Genomic DNA, 21,791 nt, shown 5'->3' on the forward strand with positions numbered 1-21,791 from the left:
TGTAACCATGGTTCCCTGAGAGGGAACGAGACACTGCGTCCTCTAGCTCCCTGCCATGCTTCGGACGCAAGCTTCACGAAGAAGATAGTGACGGGTCCTACGGGCGCGTATTTATAGTCGCGCTGGTAGTGACGTCAGAGGCTGTCGCCGGCCAACACGTTGGCGTTTTTCAAAGTATGCTTCAGACACGGGTCACGACGAGGTGTTCCCCATAGTGTCCCCTCAGAGGACGCAGTGTCTCGTTCCCTCTCAGGGAACCATGGTTACATTCGTAACCTGAGACGTTCCTTGTCGTCACAATATATGGGTAAGTTGTCACAAGAGCAAGCTTACTTTAGAAGCAAAACAGCCAGATAGAGTAATGAGGCTTTTTAATATTTGACTACAAACACAGTATTTGAATGAACATAATGAAAACAAAAACAAAAAATCATGAATGAAATGAAAGCAAGAGTAGTTTCTTCTGCATTTGGTTGAAATATCTGAGATACGTTTTATATAACTCTTCCACATATATGATGAATCTCATCAATGGTGGAAGCGTCACATCTGCTGCTGATGTGAGGAGCTCATGCACTGATCTGTATCATGAATCTTTATTTGTTCTTGTTCACAGAGGCGTAAAGTTCACCCAGCGGCTCATTTTGTGTTCCTCTGATGGCAGCGTAAGTCACTGAATCATCTTGATCCTGAAAGAACAGCACAGAGTTTCTCCGTCAGTGTCTGAACCACAGCCGCATGTTGATAAAGCTTCATTTATCTGAGATTCAGATTCAGAAACACATCTCAGCAGTGTATAGACGAGAGAAGCTGCTGTGCTTTTCTCTGAATAGGACTGAACAGCAGTCAGTGATGAAGAACAAGAGAATGATCTGCTGTCTACTCACTTTGACTGATTTCACTGGCTTTTTACTGGAAGAAGAGACTTCAGAGTAAGTCACATCATCTGTCTGCTCCTAAACGTTTAACACACAGAACAGACGTGTGTCACTGTAATGTGTCAAATAATATGAGATTATAGACCAGAACTGAACGTTTAATGCTTTATTTGACTCACATTGTCTCTCGCAGCAGCAGGAGTGGACATGTTGATCGTCTCATACGTCACTTTATCTTCATTCTCATCTTTGACCTTCAGACAACAAACAGTTCAGACTGAGGATTCACTCTTTATTGAGCTTTAAAGACAGAAATCAGATCTAAATCACTGGTATTACTGAACTCACCACCGATTCACCGATCCCTCTTTTATTACCTGAAAAAACATGCCTCAAATGATTATTTATAATAAAAGACACATTCAAACACAGAACATTAACAAAGCTAATGATGTTGAGGCAAGAAGCATTAAATGTAATGAATTAAACAATGTTTGTTTGACTTGATAACTCTTCGAGACTGACATTACAGGAATAAACCTGAGTTTGAGGATCTCAGAGTCACATGTTTCTGTGATACACACAATCTGAACATGATGAGCTTGTTTGCTGATCATCACAGTGAGATCTGAACAGTTTTTAATTGTTATAAAGGAGTAAATGTGAAAGTCACCAGCTCTTTTTCTGCAGATCAGCCAGAGAACAGCAGTCAGGAAAACAGCGGCCGCAGCGGCAGCAGAAATCACTATCACTGAAGAAGAGACAGTCATAGTCAGGGACGGGACGGCCCATCGATCACCATCACAGTCAAAGAGAAAGACAACAGCCATCGAGTCAAGAGAGGAGGAATGAGATTCAAACACTGAGATGACAATGTACCTGTAGTATCCAGGGAGTCTGGGACTGCTGTCGTTGTTGTAGCTGGAGCTGTAAAAGATGAATGTTAGTTCAGATGAATCACACTGCAGAATATGACAAACATATTTTAATCAGTTAATACACAAGAAAACTCTAGCATGATGCAGTGCACAGATGAGGACAGTGTACCTGTAGTTTTCTGTGTTTTTGTAGGTGAGGGATTCTGAGAGTCTGGGTCTGCTGTCGTTGTTGTAGCTGGAGCTGTAAAAGATGAATGTTAGTTCAGATGAATCACACTGTAGAACAGAGATCTCCAAAGTGTCCCCGTCATTTTCTATACTGTACTTTCCAGTTGCCTGTATTTCTTTACCAAAAAGTAGCATACTTCAAGTTAATTTTAATAAGTATACTTTATGGAGTAAGTATAAATAAATCAGTGTTCTAGTAGTATACTTAAGTAAGTGTACTGTTTCAATTCTCCTTGGGACTGAATTGGCCCACTTTCTAGTATATAAAAGTATACTTTTAAGTATTCTTTAAGTATAACAGTAGCAAACTTTGAGTACACAACTAGTTTACTTCTGTTTGTAGTTTGTACTGCAGTTATACTAAAAGTGAACTTATAGTTATACTATGGGGCGGTTGAATGCTTGAATCTGATTGGCTGATGAACGTTCTGAGGTGTGACATTATTTTCTGGGAAACGCATGGTGAATGTAGTTCCATGCAGCTCTCCTGACCACATTACAGTTCATATCACTTCACATAGTTAATAGTAATAACGGTCACACAGTTTGCACAAACAGCTGTTGTCAGCGCTGCTCTGATGATTTCATCAGTTAGCCATATAGTGTAGCAACTAACCACACGTGACATTTCTCACTAACGAGGTAATAACAGTGCTGTATGGAGGCGCTGCAGCAGAAGAGTGACACAGAGAAACGTTAGCCTTATTCACACAAGCTCTCTCTCTCCCCCCCTTTCTCTCTCTCTCTCTCTCTCAATTTTCAATTCAATTCAATATTGCTTTATTGGCATGAATGTAAATGATACAATTTTGCCAAAGCTTAGTGTACATATACAGAAAATAATAAAATAAATAATAATAATTAAATGACTGTGTCTCTGTCGCTCTTGTTCTCTTTCTAATAACTTCATTAATAACTGCATTAGAATAACCAGCTTTAAAACTATGTTTTGGTACTAGCAAAAGAGACAGTGGATGAGATGCAGAAGAAATAGTCCTTCTCACAATAGTGATTTAAGTACAAAAACCGGACGAATCCCTTTAAATAATCATGGGATCGATGTCTTGAGGTGTGGTAACCGTAGTATAAGTGTATAATAATTGACTCCAGACCGCATCACCACCTCGGTGTGCATTATTTTTCTAATAATTCAACGGCTGTCGTCAATTATTCCTTACGTATACTGATCGTTTACTAATTAAATACTTTGTACACTTTGAAGTATAGTCTCAGTAAACTATTAGTTTAGTAAATTTATACTGCAATTATAATCATAAGTTTTCTTTATGAAAATAGTGAAATTTACATCATACTTTAAGTATACGACTATGTCCCTATTTAGGTTTTAATGTGTATATATTCTGTTATTTGAACATACAAAACATCCAAATAAAGAATAGGATATCTGCTTGTGAACAAAAACATTTTATTCTAGCTTCATGCATTCTTTTTTTTTAACCCCTTAACTGTTACCTGCCCGTATACGGGCAACCTAAATTTACTTCAATATATTACAATTATATCCTAATCTAATCTTGACAAACTATATATCGTTGGAAAGGTCTAAGACTCCCAAATATATATTTTACCAATATTTTTTGTTAAAAATTATGTAGGAAAAGTAATAGATTAATTTATGACAAGAGTGCACCCTCAGAAATCTACATTACAAAAGGAGTTCTGACCTTTGTTTAAAAAAAAAGACTTCCTCGTTGCCTTTTTCTCTATCACGTTTTAGAAATCATCAGAAGTTATATATCACTTGAAAACATAAAATCTCAAAATTCATCCTTTAAAACCCATTTTAAAATCAGACATTGCATTACCATGTACACTAAGTAGACATCGAAAACGCCTCTTTTACCGCTGCGGGTGCCGCCGCCACGACGTTTGTAAAGTGCATTTGCAGCTTTTGCAGCAAATAGACGTCAGTTTCCCTCACTGATGTATTACATTTGACTGCTTCAGTCATGGAAAATGAAAGAAAAACACTATAGTTTAAATATTTAATATTCACAGATGAAAGTTTGGTATTTATGAAGTTATGTGCATTTCTTAGGTCGAATTCAAGCAGGATAAATGTCAAGCCTGTGCCTGAGTCTGTGCTTATATTTTTCTAATCTACATGGTATTAATATTTTAGATTTGACAGATTTAAAAGGTGTGCTGTATTATTTATATTATATTAATTATCCGTTATATTATTAAAAATAAATTGTGGTTTATTTCGCATCAGAGCATTAAAGTGGTAGCCTATTTTAGGGGGGTTGGCTACATGGATTAATATGCAAAGGTCAATATTTTAATATATTATGCCTATATTTTAATTTATATTTTAAATATAAATATATTTTTTCCTTTAATAAAACAACATGCATTTTTGTTATTCGTTACCTGTCCTTTATTTTGACATAACTTATTGGGATAAAGACATTTGTCTGTAAACTGATTAAGAAATTGTTGCATGTTTAAACGTGAAGCACTGTATAATTTCGTTCCCATTATTTAGGCATAATTAGCCTAAAACAAGAAACTAATAAATTAAACCTGCACGATTAATTCTTTGAAACTCTAAAGAATTAATAAAACGTCCTCACCATTAAACTCAAGTTCTCTCACTATAATCAACAAAATACACACAATGAAAAAAAAAGCTTAATGACCTGTTAATATTTTTTCTAGTTTATATTCCCATCTCGTTATGCCACTGGTTTAGAATTTTTTTTTTTTTCTTTTTTTTTTTTAGAACTTATTTGTAAATAGAGCAGTCACTGTCTGTGTGTCTACACCAGACACGAGAGTTGTCATCTGTGCCCCACAGCGAAAAGTGTGTCTAAACTTGATGACATCACACTATAGTGTCAAATCATCTGAACACAGTGTCAGAACATTTCATCATAAACAGAACGAGCATCAGTTCACTGATGGGGATCGAGTCCAGTGCATCCATCACTGGGTTCTGTTGTCTTTTGTTGGATCGTTCCACTCGTGTCCAGTGTAGACCTGGCATGCGTTTTTTATTGTTTTGTTTTACAGCCCTGCTTTTTTTTAAATGTTTTAATTAAATATCTGTATTGACTGCATGGTCATATTATCGAATTATTTACTGCCATGCGACGTACAAAAGTAAAGCTTGGCGAGTCGATGAACGAGCATTGCTGCAGGTTGATTTTCGGCGGATGTGCTGTGCTTGTGTTGCCGCGGCCGTCTTCATTTCGTCTGGTGAAACATCTCTCTCACTCGCAGCAGAGTCTGTGAGAAGCAACAACTTCCCCTCCACGCTCTGATACCAGAAACACGCTTCACCTTCACTCCGTGAATAAAGTATTTCAGTATGTTTGAAATGTTATGTTCATAACAAAGCATATAAAATAATAATAATAATAATAATAATAATAATAAATAACAGGATAGTTTCAAAGTGGCTTAAGCTATGTGTAAACTTTTTTCCCTATATCACATGCCAAACTAATAACATTGTAAGCATTACATCTTTAATTGCTGCTTTCTGCTGTGAAGATTTTGTTTATGATGAAAATAAAAGTATATTTTTGTCAGTTTTTTTTATCTAAACAGATCGATTAACTTCAAGATTTCAAAATCAGATAGCATGCTGATAATGTAGTAGCACTGTAAGATTACATTTGTTTGAACGCATTATTGCAAAAGCAATTGAGTGTGAATCTGTTTAAATCATGCTTTAACCCGAAAATAATCAGTAAAAGAAACGGACGGAGAGAGCCAGCACTGTGAATATAACCAAAGGAAAAAACAGTCCTATATAAACCGGTTCAGCAAGTGAAAGCCTCATAAGACACTGTCCATATGAAAGAGCAATTCACACCTTTATCTCGACCCCCACATCCATGAATAACTACCCAACCCCCTCCAGCTGAACACAATTCGGTCTGTGTTTTGGCTCTGAGGAACGGTGTGTTACTCGGCTGAAACATGCTTGCATTCAGCAGCACTACTCTTTGTATTCATTATATTCTCGCAGCCCATATTATTATTTTCACAAGACTATAATGATAATAACAAATCATCAATTAATAATTAATCATTATTTTACGAAAATCATTGTTATTTGTGATCGTGGGAGTTTGAGGAAGGCTTTAAGACAAAGCGGAATCCTCTGTTCCCGCCTCACAGCGCACGGGTCTCCGCTCAGTGACGCAGCTTCACTGTCTGCGGTTTGACAGATTGAGGCGAATACAACTTATTGATCATGAGCCCAACATTTAGCAAGCAGGAAAACATTCATTCTACCTGAAGGAAGACGTATTTCATTGAGCTAATGCTGTTAGAGAGAGAGAGAGAGAGAGAGAGAGAGAGAGAGGGAGAGAGAGAGAGAAACGAGTCTAGGGCTATTCTTAAACTTGGAGCTCATTATATTGAAGTACAAATCCAAACACCAGAAATGTTATGCATTTTATTTATTCACATGCTGTATGGTTGAAATAATATTTTAGTTCACAACTTTAAGTTCCGTTGTTTAAAAAAATGCTTTATTGGCTAATGTTTCATAAACCTTCAGTTGTTATGCTCTAAAATCCATGAATCCAAAATCCATTATTAATTTCACAGTATTTTTACCACCTAAATGACTAATCTTTAAAGTCACAATTCTGTAATGGTCAAAATTACTCAGGCCAATGGTATTTTTTAATGACATTATTTTATTATTATTATTTTTTTTTTTTTTTTAATAATTGTAGATTACATAAATAGGTAAAGCAAAACAAATATTCGGATTAAAATGAACAATTCCTGTATAAAATGGGACAGCAACCTTTATATCAGTGGTTCTCAACCTTTTTTTCCAGCGGGCCGCACTATGGTCTAAGTGCAAGTCTACGCATATAATTTACATATTACGTCAGCAATACAAACCAACCTGATTTATAATATTATAGCCTAACTATTATGATATATAATTTATTACATTCATTGAAATAAACAATTCTACTCCCCATAAATAAAACACCTGATGCTGTCGGGACCAATTTTGTGAGATTCAGCTTGAAAGGAGTAACACAAAGAAGTTGCGATTGTAACGCCTGTGTTATACTTTCCGCATGAGCAATCCGGATGCAGACATGACCAGCGCAGACGCAGACTTCTTCAATTTATACTTCCGAGAGCGTACGCTGATGGCCAGCTCTGCATTTGCCCAGAATTATTGCTCATCTGACTGTCTTTATATTATTTTATTGACGGATGGCACAGGTTCGAGTAGCAATGAGCTTCTTCACTCTGCCTGCACATGTGCAATTTTGCTTTTGAAGCCTACTGACCACGCACACCTGTCCGCGCGGTCGTCTGCTCAGAGCCTCGGCACACACTCTCCAATGACGATATTTACGTCACGCCTACCTGTCCATAGCGGACTCGCGGACGCAGAAAGTTTGACAGAGGCTTTAAGATGCAGGCTTGCATGACCTGACGCGCAACATTTCTCTCCAGAGATATTTTGCCACATTTCTTCAATTAAGGATTGCTACGTAGTGTATGGTGTTTCTATTTGCCTGAACTTCTTCAAGTGAGTTGCTATTCACAGTTTGTACATGTTCATTCGCTGGCATTTTTTTAATTTCTTTTTTTCTCCCTTAAAAAACAAATGTGTCCATTCTGATGCGCAATTTTACCTTAAAGGCAATTAACCTAATGGCTGTTGATGACTATTTGAATTGAATTCTGCCAAAGTGCGCGCTTGTATGTGTTCGTTAAATGCTTATGCCAGTAGGTCTGCTCATGTCTGAAAATAATATATGAAAAAAAAATCACATAAAAACATTAGGACATAGCGTATATTTCATTAGTAGCATTTTTTTTTAAATTTATGTAAAAACTTAAATTTTACAAACTGATAAAGTTTTTTTTTTATTTTTTTTTATTCAGCATGTGGTGCGGGCCGCATTTGAATTCGTGACGGGTGCGGGTTGAGAACCACTGCTTTATATCAAACATTTTTAAATCGTCCACAGCTGAGTTTTGCGGGAGGCTGATCTGCGCCAGATCACGTGAAGTGAATGTAATGAACAAAGTCATTTTCAAGTGCAATGAAAAAAAAAAATAATAAAAAACCATGGATAACCTAGATTAGTCCCAGGCTCTGTTCTGAAGTAAAATAATTATAATTACTGTTAACCAAGAGTAACAAATTTTAACGGATTAATCGCCTATTTTCATTTGCTGAATGTTTTCTTTATTTTTAATTTTTTAAACACGCTAAAAAATAAATTAAGTTTGTCAGAGGAAAAAAATATATGAGTCAATACGTTTCATTTTAAGGGATTAATCACCTATTTTCGTTTGCTGCATGCTTTTTTTTTAAACGCTAAAAAATAAATCAGAGTTTGTGAGAGGAAAAAAATAGGCTATAAGAAAATATTTTACAACAAATCCTTTAAATTTAACAAATTTATCAGAACAAAACAATAATTAAAAATATATAATTCTAATGGATAAATATAATTGCAGTATATAATAATATAGGCTTAGTAATAAAAAAAAAATAATAATAATTTAAAGCTAAGCATAAGGTAAGCTTGGGCTTTCTCAATCGGGAGAAGTCAAACGTTTCCATATTTGTGATGTTGCCCATTTGAAGCTTAACTATTATTCATGAGGTAAATAGGCTGTGTGCATTTCAGTATCGATGGAAAAAAAATCATAATTAACAATATGTCAAAGTGCTCACGCTGAATGTCTGGTGAACGACTGCTGTTTCCAGTGAATATGTGCACGAGGCACCAGCACGCTCAAACAGCTGAAACAAATAATACTTAATTTTTGGTCACACATAAGGCATAATTCAAAAATGCAAAGTGTTGGTAGTTTGAAAAATCAAGAATAATAACAGAGTTAATAATAATTATTGCTAAATGCTGGACCGTTCCCATTTCGCTCTGCATATGGAACCTGAAGATTTTTTTTAAACCAAGAATGAACCGAAATGAAAATGAAATTTAAACATTTAGCTTATATATATATATATATATATATATATATATACACACACATACATACATAGGCCTTATATTTATTTACTGTTTAATAAAAATATATGATCCTTTGTGTAAAGGTCTTTTAATTTTTGTTTAGTAGACTGTAGCCTAAGACTATCCTACATTATAAAAATTAACAAATTGTAAAAAAAATTATTTTCTTTTTTTTTTAAATGTTACAATGTTATATCATAACGTTATTGTTGTTTTACTTACTGCTATCTCATTTTATAATTACATTCATTTTGCAATGCGTCCCTTTGCGCCACCTGGCGGTAGTTTCGTGAATGATTTCAGCACGCGACTGAATTACAGTACTGTACGCGCGGCGGTAAGGCCCAGATAGGCTGGCCACCTACTGTAAATGGCACATCAAAATCATGTTACAGAATGTTTTCAGTCATGAATTATAAAAATTTACGTTTGTATCATGCACATTCAAGTCTATCTTCAAAAACGTGAGTGACAGTTAAGGGGTTAAACACTTAAAAAATAAATATCATTTTAAACCAAAAGCTGAAAAAAGACTATGAATTGGATTCAGAATGATAATCAAAACGTAGATGGAGTCGATCAACAACCCAAAGCTAGACTTAATAATTACCTCTCGATCATTTAATTCTATATTTATACATTATACATTTATTCACTTAGCTGACGCTTTTATCCAAAGCGACTTACAATTGCCACATATGTCAGAGGTCGCACACCTCTGGAGCAACTAGGGGTTAAGTGTCTTGCTCAGGGACACATTGGTGTCTCACAGTGGATTCGAACCCGGGTCTCTCACACCAAAGACATGTGTCTTATCCACTGCGCTAGCACCACCCCCACCATATTTCTATATGATCGTGAAAGAACGAATCATTCGATATAACCGGATCTTCTTGAACCAGTTCACCAAATCGAACTGAATCGTTTTAAACGGTTCGCGTCTCCAATACGCATTAATCCACAAATGACTTAAGATGTTAACTTTTTTAATGTGGCTGACACTCCCTCTGAGTTCAAACAAACCCGGAGTAATTCAGAATAGGAAGAACTCACTATAGGTTCAGCAGTTTCTATCACCGGCTGGTTGATTAAAGGGTTAGTTCACCCAATTTGCTAAATTATGTCATTAATAACTCACCCTCATGTTGTTCCAAACCCGTAAGACCTCCGTTTATCTTCTGCTTTGTTTTGAACTCTCTCACAACAGGCACGGAAGAGAAGACAATGCTGAATAAAGTCATAGTTTTTGCTATTTTTGGACCAAAATGTATTTTCGATGCTTCAAAATATTCTAACTGACCCTCTGATGTCACATGGACTACTTTGATGATGTTTTTCTTACCTTTCTGGACATAGACAGTAGACCGTACACACAGCTTCAATGGAGGGACTGAGAGCTCTCGGACTAAATCTAAAATATCTTAAACTGTGTTCCGAAGATAAATGGAGGTCTTACGGGTTTGGAACGACATGAGGGTGAGTCATTAATGACATAATTTTGGTTTTTGGGGGAACTAACCCTTTAATAGAAGGATGTGCGATTAATCGAAATCGTAATAAAATCACACATGCGTGATTTCTAAATCGCTTTATAGCATGATATTCCGAGTCCCTGACCTCCCACAGTATGCTTTCCAAACCAATAAAAATGCAGCGCGCCCAAGCACGAGAACAGAACAGACTGGGCCTAACTCCAGGTTCACACACTGTTTGTGATTCATTTTTTCGAGCCCATGTTAATGGATCAGTGCATTCACTGCACACAGTAAAAGATGTGAACAGAAAAGGTTAGAAATAGAAAGGTGTGGAAAGAATGAATATCTAGCACATGAGCATAGAGAGAGTTGTGAGTGCACAGGACACAGTTTGAGCGAAGGAAACATGTTTTAAGTGTGCCCTCTCCAAGCGAGAGCAGCATGTATCTGAGCACACGTGTCTGGTTTTGTGACAGAGCAAAGGAAATCTGCGTGTGAACAAAGAGATTTCAACAACAAAGTGCTTTCGTGTTACAATAACACGCTCTCACTGCTGATTCTGCACCTCATACACATACTTTATACTCACTGCAGACGGAGAACGTGTGAACCTGTATAATGTATAACACATCTATTTCAACACCTGAGGCACCGCTACAATGAGCTCTATGAACAATGTATGGCAAAAAGAAAAACAATCACTGGACACGGGTTGTATTTTTTTTTGCCATATGTCTAGACATTTTGTTTGACATCTTTACTTAGTGATTATTTTGACTTATGTCTGTTCTAGAGACCTTACAACTTTTTCATAAAGCTTTAATTGGTTTCTTTTGGAAACATGTTTCAAATTTATAGTGAATGCATTTATTACTTTAAAGCATGTATGTGTGTGTCAAAATAGTGATTAAAATTGAAGTCGCAAAACTGATCAAAAAATCGTGATATTGTCCAAATCGCACAGCCCTAATTTAAAACTACATCTTTTCCACCTGTACAGGTAATACACAAGATAACTCTAGCATGATGCACAGCACTGAATGAGAAAGACTGTGATGATGACAATGTACCTGTAGTATCCTGAGAGTCTGGGACTGCTGTCGTTGTTGTAGCTGGAGCTGTAAAAGATGAATGTTAGTTCAGATGAATCACACTGTAGAATATGACAATCATATTTTAATCAGTTAATACACAAGAAAACTCTAGCATGATGCAGTGCACAGATGAGGACAGTGTACCTGTAGTTTTCTGTGTTTTTGTAGGTGAGGGATTCTGAGAGTCTGGGACTGCTGTCGTTGTTTTAGCTGGAGCTGTAAAAGATGAATGTTAGTTCAGATGAATCACACTGTAGAACAGAGATCTCCAAAGTGTCCCCAAATCATTTTCTATACTGTACTTTCCAGTTGCCCTTTTTAAATAATCTGAAATGTGCTGATTTACTACTTAAGTGATAGTGTCTGTAGTGTCGTCTGCCAGTTCTCTGAAGAAGCACACTCAGTCTGGGGTTTTTCTCTCAGAAGAAAAGACTTTATTTCGAGAGTTCCTTGCAAGGAGATCTCCCGAATGTTATTTGGTATCTCCTTATATACACTATATGGGGCGGTTCCACATAGTCAAACTTTTCCTTATGATTACAATTTTAATACCTCCCTGCATGGTTTAGTATGAAGAAAGGCCCTGTCTATATGTCTGACCATATGTTTCTCATCAGTTTTGTACATTCCAGCACGTAGGCAAATTCCTTTCTATACTTAACCTATAGGATTATAATGGAATAATAACTGGCAACAAAAATGGCTAGATTCACATTGATTATATACTTGATTGATTAAAATTTTACTAATAAAAATCTTCCACATGTCCACTTGTATAAAACACAAAATGGCTAAATAAACCATAGACACTTAAAGTAGGCACTGAAGTAGGTTTTTATAGCTGTATTTCTCATATCTGTGTGATCGTATTCACTGATGGTTTTGGGATCATGGTGAAGAGTGTTTGAGGTTTGATAATCAGATTTTTTTTTTTTTTGTGACAGTTGACAGTTTCCCCCAGTTAACCCTTCCCTGATTGTTTAAAGCAGTCATGATGTTTTTTTTTTTTTTTGAAAATTGTTATTTTCAAAATATACGGGGACAACTGTCATTGACAGAAAGAGCATGATGAAATTGTGTGCTTAAAGGTGAGATGTGTAATATTTACAATGATCTATTAACAGAAATGCAATATATTATACATATCTATGTTTTCAGAGGTGTATAAAGAACTTAATGAACTGTTATGTTTCTATTACTTGAGATTGAGCTCTTATATCTACATACACCGGGTCTCCTTACACAGAAGTCACCATCATGTTTCTACAGTAGCCCTAAAGGGACAAACTGCTCTACACACTGTGTTTCATCACTTTGTTTTTCTTGCGAATGAAACCCTGAAACAATGATGAACAAGTACAATAACATTCGCAATACCTCGATGTATTGAATAATTAAGTAAATATAATTCCTTGATTCACCTTTATAATAAATCTCCTTGCTCTCTCTGTCTTTAGCAATGACATCTTGACCTGTGTGGGCCACCGTAGCTTCTCTAAAGGGAGGACTGAACCGCTAGATGCTAATCAACACCTCACGCTAAAATCTACACAAGGTTTGCACTGCGGCTGCTGTCAGATCTTAACTGACGCACATCCTGATTATTTTATCACTTATAACAATAAAGAATATCCTAAAAAAGATTTGTCGTCTGTGCTGGTCATCAGATATTGAGACGAGAGAAGTAGAGGAGAGCAGACCACAGTGTGACACTTTTGACTTCCTCAGTTTGTGTGAATCTACATGAGCTTCATAGAATAATTATTTTAACCACAGTCCTTTCACACTTGTCTAGTGCAAATACATCGCTCTGTTTCATGATTACACTGTATACATTTGTCTTTATTTACCCTCAAAAAATTAAGTTAAATGTGACAATGAAAAAAATATACAAGACAAACTAAAATATTTTGTCAATAAAACAAAATAATAAATTATTATATTAATTAATAATAGTTATAATAAAATTGTAATTAATAAAAGTTAATAATAAAAAATTCTTAACTTTTAAAAATAAAATAATTACTTTTTTAAGAATAAAAAATGATCTGAATTTAGAGTTTGACAATGAACACATTGCATCTAAGACTTAATCAATAATGAATAAATTGCATCCATGCTTGGGACGGTCCACATAAACGAGCAAAAATGCTTTAGATTTCTTGAAATAATCCGCTTCTGATCATTAAAGATTGACTGTCAGTCTTTCTTCACCTGTTCTTCCTGGTTTCTCATTAAAACTCATTAAAGTAAACGGTGTAAATGACATCTCTAATGTCACAGAAGAGCAGACTGTAACATTGTTACTACGAGCCTCATCTGAGCAACTCATTACTGTCTTCTGATAGATATCAAAGCATTAATAAACCGATAAACTGATAAAGAACAGATCGGAGATTAAAATAATAGCAGATTTATCTCATTATAAATGAATACTAATAACTCAGATGAAAAATGTACTTTTACTTTGGTAAAATAAATGTTCAGAGATATCTTTAAAATCCAGTAAATGTTGTTCTGCTAGCGTGTGTGTAAATATAAACCATGTGTGTATCATCTAACCCTGTGTTACTGTGTGTCCCGCTTCTCTACAAACACTAGATAATAAATAATAGTTCAACAATCAAACTTCACGACTTCACACTGAACGAGAGAAAGAGTCTCAGACTGGCTTTAAATACGTTTGGAGCGGCTTGACATTTAAAAAATACTATCAAAGATTGTTTAAATCAATGAAGTTTGTAAAAAATATATAAAGTTTGTAATGAATAGCACTATATATACTGTAGGCCTATGTATTTTATTCACATATTTTCCCATTTTAGTCCTGAACTGAATATCATTAAATGTAAATTATTTGGAGTGAGGGGAAGTAAAATAGATCTTTATAATGTTTGTTAACGTTTGGTTTTAATTTCTGGTAAAAGTGTTAAATTTCCTCTGAATGTAATAATAAAATATGATTCTACATCGATGAGACTTGTCTGTTTTTGTTGTTTTCTATCAAGTTTGACCAGTTGGGACTTATTTTCTGGAGAATACAGTATAATATAATGTGAAGCGTTTGTACCAATAAAACAAGCACATTATGTTCAACACTAGCACATTAACTTTAGTCTTAAACTCTGGTGTAATTATTATGGTCCCTGGATCTAAAACATGTGAAAACCCCAGACGCAGAATATGACAATCATATTTGAACTTTGATCACATTACATTAAAAGTTAAAAGTTTCAATTCCTTCGTTCCCAGCAGCAATTCTTGAGCTGTTAAACTCGACTACAGTTCATTAGTTTGCAGAAGTGCTTTGAGTTTCTTCTGTCAGACTGAAAGAAGCTTTTGTTCCTCAGTTTTTGGCACAAACAGTCTTTAATATTAACATTATGAGTCTAACACTGATAGAGGAGATGTTTTCTCACCTGAACTCTTCTTGACTTGATCTCTGTGAGTAACTTCACATCTCCACTCTCTGTTGGGATCTTCATTCAGGAGTGTTGTAGTCAGAGAGATGATACAGGGATCTGATGAGGATGATATCTGATATCTGGAGTCTGATATATTCAGTTTAACACCAGCCGGATTCACCCAGAACAGATGAATCTTCTCAGAACGGATCCATTCATCACAAGAGAGTCGAGGATATGAATACAGCTGACAGGAGAGAGACACAGAGAGATCTGAACTGATCTGAGTCTGTGAGGATGAGACTGAAACACAGAATAACACACACATCACACACTCTTCAACCATCAGGAGACAGTAAATCAAGAAATTGTCATTTTTAAATCAATCACATAATCGTTTAATTACCATGAAGAACATGCAGATAAACACGTGTGTCATTTTTTAGTCGTGGTCCTCCCACACCAGTCCATTGTTGGCAGATGTAAGATCCATAATCTTCTGTTGAGATGTTCCTGATGTTCAGAGAGCAGTTAGACTCCAGACTCAGTCTCTCATGTCTCTCTGTGTCTTTCTTCTTTATCCCTAAATGAATCAGTTCAACTGCTGCTGAATGTCTGAATCTGTTATAGATCCATGTAGTTGATGTGCAGTCCTGAAGAGCATTATTACAGGGCAGACGGACATCTTCACCAGAACTGATGAACACATGAACATCATCCTCTCCACTGATACCTGAAACACAAGAACATCTGAGTGATCATTATGATATCTATTAATAAATGAAACATAAATCACACCATCACAGAAAGCAGAAGGTTCAGATCAGTCTTTTTCAGCAGTTATTACAAACACACTCTCCAGAATAAACTCTTGTTCTTCATCAGAGAGCTGTTCAAATCACAAACACACTCTTCATCAGAGAAGAATTCAGAGATGTTTGAGAGTGAATCTGTCTAGTTTGAGTGCGTTCAGGAATAATCAGTGTGTTCTGTATGAAACACAAGAATAAACTCTTTCTCAGACTGATTGCACTGAATGTCTTGAAGAGAAAACACAGATGTCTTTACCTGTGAGAAGTGAAGAGAGAGCGATCAGTCCCAGCAGACACAGATGACACTCAGACATTTTCTCTTTCTCTTCATTATTTGCTCTCAACTCTTTCTTTAAATACTCTCAGCTCCTCCTGTGGTTTTAACTTCCTCTGATCTGAGTGTTGATATTCTTCTAGATCTGCACTATATGTCTGTGCATTATGAAGAAGTGCTGCTTTACATTGTGTGAAACATGTTCTTCAGTGTGATAAAGTGCATTCTGTCAACCACACATCTGCTCTGAACACAGTTTATAAGATATTCTTTCCTTTTGCACACGAGTGTTTTACTGATGGTTTTACTTCTGTCTTTGAGCAGTTTCCTGCATTCTGTCAAAATCTAGAAATTATTAGTGATAAAACTGGTTTCCATTATGATTCACAAGTGTGTGTTGAAATGATGAAGATCAATAATATGTTGATAACACGAGCAGTAACTGCACACGAGCGTCAGTAAAGCACTCACTGAAAGGAAAGATGGTAAAACTACTTTACCTCTGGACCTCTGCAAATGCAAACTAAAACGAGCCAAGATATCCATGAAACTGTGCAAGAGCCTGGTACATTAGGACGACAGCCTATTTGGGCATTACCGCTGCGGCATTAACTGAATTCAGCCGCGTGTTAAAATAATTCGCTTAACTACCGCCAGGTGGCGCAAAGGGACGAATTTTGAACTGACTGTAATAATAAAATGACAGTTTGTAAACGAAGATGAAAGGACAAGTAAAGCATCAATAGCATTATATTATAACATTTTAACATCCTTAAAACCCATTATAAAATTTAAAGTAAGAGTTAATTTAAAAACGTGGGATAGTTTTAGGCTGCAGTAAAAATGTAAAAGAAAGACTTTTACACAAAGCCTTACTGCATGCTATTGTCATTAAACAGTCATTACTATATATATATATATATATATATATATATATATATATATATATATATATATATATATATATATATATAATATTAAATGTTCTAATCCGTGTGTGTTCCTATATATATATATATATATAGGAACACACACACAAGGATTAAAAAAATATATATATATTTTCATTCTGGTTTAAAAAATAAATAAATAAATAAAATCCTTCAAGTTCCATATGAGGAACGAAATGAGAACGGTCCAGCATTAAGACCGCACTAACAGCAATAATTCTTATTAACTGCTATTGTTCTTGATTTTTCAAACTGTCTCCAATTATGCCTTAACTGTGTGAGCAAAAATTGAGTATGGTATATTTCAGCTGTTTTATGGTGCCTCACGCGTACATGTTCATTGTAAACAGCGAAGTTCAGCATGAGCAGCGTTCTTGTCACAGTGTCTGGGTTGTGTTCCCTGGGTTTCCACTAGATGTCCTCCTTTCCCCACGGTGCCTGTCACTTCATTAGTCACATTCCTCACGTCCCTGCCTAATCAGTGCACCCAGCTGTCACTAGTTATCAATTATCTCACTCTGCCAATTTCCCATTAGCGTTTGTCTCTCCTTGTGTATTTATACCTGGTCTGTCTTAGTATGTGTCACGGAGTCCTTGTTGAATGTGAATTCATGTCCGTCAATCAGTCTTGCCCTTGCCCTGCATTCATGTTTGTTCATGTGTTGGATGGATGTTTTGATATTGACCCCTGCCTGGACTGTTTATGCCTTTTGGATTACCCCTTAATAAAAGACTTACCTGCAATTGGTTCTCTCCCCGTGTTTCCTTGGATCCCGGACGTGACAGGTCTACAGTAGCATATTTTTGCTCATTATAATATTTTTCCGTCGATACTGAAACACACGTGAACCACAAAGCCTATTTTACCTAATAAATAATAGTTTAGCTGCAAATACGCAACATCACGAATATGGAAACATTTGGATGTGTCCAGAATGAGAGAGGTAAACCCAACAGGTAAGTTAAGTGGATATACTGTATATCAATTTATTTTATTACACGGTGACAAGGCTAGTCACCGTGAACCTTTCAGAGTCGGGTCAAGTCACTGGTGATCTTCACGGACAGAGTCAAGTCACTGGTGATCTTCAGGGACAGAGTCAAGTCACTGGTGATCTTCAGGGACTGAGTCAAGTCACCGGGGATCTTCATGAACAAATGCAAGTCACCAATAATCTTCATGAGCAGAGTCAAGTCAGCACCGATCCTCTGGAATACAGTATAAACACCATGGGATTACCAGAGTTTCGTCCTCCCGTTGGTCTGGCCGCACGGATGTGGTGCTCTTCTGCTCCGCCCTGGGGGGCTCTCGCCCTGACCACATGGTGGTGGTGGTCTTCTGCCCCACCCTGGGGAACTCCAGCCTCTACCACAAGGATATGGTGGTCTTCTGCTCCGCCCTGGGGGACTCTGGCCTCAACCACAAGGTTTTGGTGGTCTTCTGCTCCGCCCTGGAGGGCTTCCGCCTTGACCACAGGGGTGTGGGGGTCTTCTGCTCCGCCCTGGGGGGCTTCCGCCCTTACCACCCCTCCGTCCCTCCTATACTCCCCCTGAACCTCCTCCGGTCCACCTCCCTCTGAGTCTCCCTGGTTTATGTTTACACTTCTGGTGTCTGTTCCCTGTTTTTTTTTTTTTTTCCTGTCCCTCCGTCCCTCCCCCTGAGCCTCCACCTGTCCGCCTCCCTCCTGGTCTCTGTTTTTTGTCTGTCGTGAAGCGTCTGGAAGCCGCTCCGTAGAGGGGGGGTAGTGTCACAGTGTCTGGGTTGTGTTCCCTGGGTTTCCACTAGATGTCCTCCTTTCCCCACGGTGCCTTTCACTTCATTAGTCACATTCCTCACGTCCCTGCCTAATCAGTGCACCCAGCTGTCACTAGTTATCAATTATCTCACTCTGCCAATTTCCCATTAGCATTTGTCTCTCCTTGTGTATTTATACCCGGTCTGTCTTAGTATGTGTCACGGAGTCCTTTTTGAATGTGAATTCATGTCCGTCAATAAGTCTTGCCCTTGCCCTGCGTTCATGTTTGTTTATGTGTTGGATGGATGTTTTGATATTGACCCCTGCCTGGACTGTTTATGCCTTTTGGATTACCCCTTAATAAAAGACTTACCTGCAATTGGTTCTCTCCCCGTGTTTCCTTGGATCCCGGACGTGACAGGTCTACAGTAGCATATTTTTGCTCATTATAATATTTTTCCGTCGATACTGAAACACACGTGAACCACAAAGCCTATTTTACCTAATAAATAATAGTTTAGCTGCAAATACGCAACATCACGAATATGGAAACATTTGGATGTGTCCAGAATGAGAGAGGTAAACCCAACAGGTAAGTTAAGTGGATATACTGTATATCAATTTATTTTATTTACTTATTTATTTCGTGTTTATCCCATTTTTTTTCATTGCATATGAAAATTTAAGAATAAAAAAAATCCTCCTACCCCTTAAAAATTCCCTTCACATTCACTTGTGCGCTCTTGCGCAACACCTTCCTCTCCGTTGCTCAATTGTGGACGACGTAAAAGTGTTTGATATAAAAGTTGCTGTCCCATTTTATACATGAATTTGTTAATTTAAAAAAAAAAATCTAATTATTCTGTTACTTTCATGGTAACATGCAATCAAGGTCTTCTGTTATATAGGCTATATTTAATATTCACTGTGGCATTTTCACCCGTTTAAACTTAAAATTCCATGAGATTTTAAATTCAGTTCAATAGTATTAAAAATTCAGATTTAAACTAATATAAAAACGCATTAAATTGCTTAAATTATTTCTATAAGTTAAAGTAGCCAACCTTAAAAATGTGTTGTCATGACTTTTTTTTACAGTCTTATAACAAGCGGTATTCGTTTTCCTTTTTTTAGGGCTCAAGCCTGGAGGGCGACAGCCCTATTGTTTTCCTTAGGATTATTTTCTATTATTATTATTATTTTTTTTTTTCTAACGTTACGGGGGCTTTGGGATCCTTAACATGCTCGAAAACTCTTGAAATTTGCACACACCTTGGAACCTGCGGCCATTAGGGCCGGGCAGAGACTGATACACGGGGCTCTACAGCGCCCCCTGGAATACTGAGGGCCATATATCATACATACTTGCACGTAGACACATGAAACTCGGTACACATGTAGAGCTCATCAAAGCAAATAACTTTCGTACTGCATGTCAAAGGCTCCCTCCAACAGGAAGTTGGCTATTTAGGGTTTAGTATTCATATTTTTCGTCAAAGTTGTGGGGGCTTTCGGGTCCTTAACATACTCAAAAACTCTTGAAAATTTGCGCACACTTTGTTTCACAGAAACCTGGCTAAAACCTGATGATTACATTATTTTAAATGAGTCCATCCCCCAAGATCACTGTTATAAACATGAGCCGCGTCTAAAAGGCAAAGGTGGAGGTGTTGCTTCAATTTATAACAACGTTTTCAGGATTTCTCAGAGGGCAGGCTTCAAGTATAACTCGTTTGAAGTAATGGTGCTTCATATAACATTATCCAGAGAAACAAATGTTAATGATAAATCCCCTGTTATGTTTGTACTGGCTACTGTATACAGGCCACCAGGGCACCATACAGACTTTATTAAAGAGTTTGGTGATTTTACGAGTTAGTTCTGGCTGCAGATAAAGTTTTTATAGTTGGTGATTTTAATATCCCTGTTGATAATGAAAAAGATGCACTGGGATCAGCATTTATAGACATTCTGAACTCTATTGGTGTTAGACAACACGTTTCAGGACCTACTCATTGTCGAAATCATACTCTAGATTTAATACTGTCACATGGAATTGATGTTGATGGTGTTGAAATTATTCAGCCAAGTGATGATATCTCAGATCATTATTTAGTTCTGTGCAAACTTCATATAGCCAAAATTGTAAATTCTACTTGTTACAAGTATGAAAGAACCATCACTTCTACCACAAAAGACTGCTTTTTAAGTTATCTTCCTGATGTAAACAAATTCCTGAGCATATCCAAAACCTCAGAACAACTTGATGATGTAACAGAAACTATGGACTCTCTCTTTTCTAGCACTTTAAATAAAGTTGCTCCATTACGCTTAAGGAAGGTTAAGGAAAACAGTTTGACACCATGGTATAATGAGCATACTCGCACCCTAAAGAGGGCAGCCCGAAAAATGGAGCGCAGCTGGAGGAAAACAAAACTAGAGGTATTTCATATTGCTTTGCGGGAAAGTAACCTATCCTACAGAAAAGTATTAAAAACTGCTAGATCCGATTACTTTTCTTCTCTTTTAGAAGAAAACAAACATAACCCCAGGTATTTATTCAATACAGTTGCTAAATTAATGAAAAATAAAGCCTCAACAAGTGTTGACATTTCCCAACACCACAGCAGTACTGAAATTATGAACTACTTTACTTCAAAAATCTATACTATTAGAGATAAAATTGCAACCATTCAGCCGTCAGCTACAGTATCGCATCAGTGCACTATAGACCCCCTGAGGAACAGTTCCACTGGTTCTCTACTATAGGAGAGGAAAGATTTTATAAACTTGTTAAATCATCTAAACCAACAACATGTATATTAGACCCTCTACCATCTAAGCTCCTAAAAGAGGTGCTTCCTGAAGTCATAGATCCTCTTCTGACTATTATTAATTCCTCATTGTCATTAGGATATGTCCCCAAAACCTTCAAACTGGCTGTTATTAAGCCTCTCATCAAAAAACCACAACTTGACCCCAAAGAACATCAATTACAGACCCATCTCGAATCTCCCTTTTCTGTCCAAGATACTAGAAAAGGTGGTATCCTCACAAT

The 21,791-nt window shown here is 36.7% G+C and overlaps 1 protein-coding gene across 2 annotated transcripts in view; it reads right to left on the reverse strand.

Annotated features, from left to right (window-relative positions):
• Positions 1–452: 452 nt before the first annotated feature.
• The window catches only part of LOC132111029 (vascular endothelial growth factor receptor 1-like), a 68,145-nt gene continuing 46,806 nt past the window's right edge, over positions 453–21,791 (reverse strand). The window contains exons 1-9 of one of the 2 annotated variants that reach the window (XM_059518205.1): positions 16,030–16,242; positions 15,368–15,694; positions 14,977–15,264; positions 11,534–11,581; positions 1,552–1,629; positions 1,227–1,255; positions 1,058–1,132; positions 888–956; positions 453–689 (exon numbers count right to left, since the gene is read on the reverse strand). In XM_059518205.1, coding sequence (XP_059374188.1) covers positions 597–689; positions 888–956; positions 1,058–1,132; positions 1,227–1,255; positions 1,552–1,629; positions 11,534–11,581; positions 14,977–15,264; positions 15,368–15,694; positions 16,030–16,087 — 1,065 coding nt within the window. In that variant the 5' untranslated portion in view covers positions 16,088–16,242 and the 3' untranslated portion in view covers positions 453–596. Of the gene's footprint in view, positions 690–887; positions 957–1,057; positions 1,133–1,226; positions 1,256–1,551; positions 1,630–11,533; positions 11,582–11,701; positions 11,774–14,976; positions 15,265–15,367; positions 15,695–16,029; positions 16,243–21,791 lie in introns of those variants that run through there. The other variant, XM_059518204.1, reaches the window with a different exon arrangement.

The sequence above is a fragment of the Carassius carassius genome, chromosome 30, assembly GCF_963082965.1.
Source record: "Carassius carassius chromosome 30, fCarCar2.1, whole genome shotgun sequence".
Classification (NCBI taxonomy): Eukaryota; Metazoa; Chordata; class Actinopteri; order Cypriniformes; family Cyprinidae; genus Carassius; species Carassius carassius.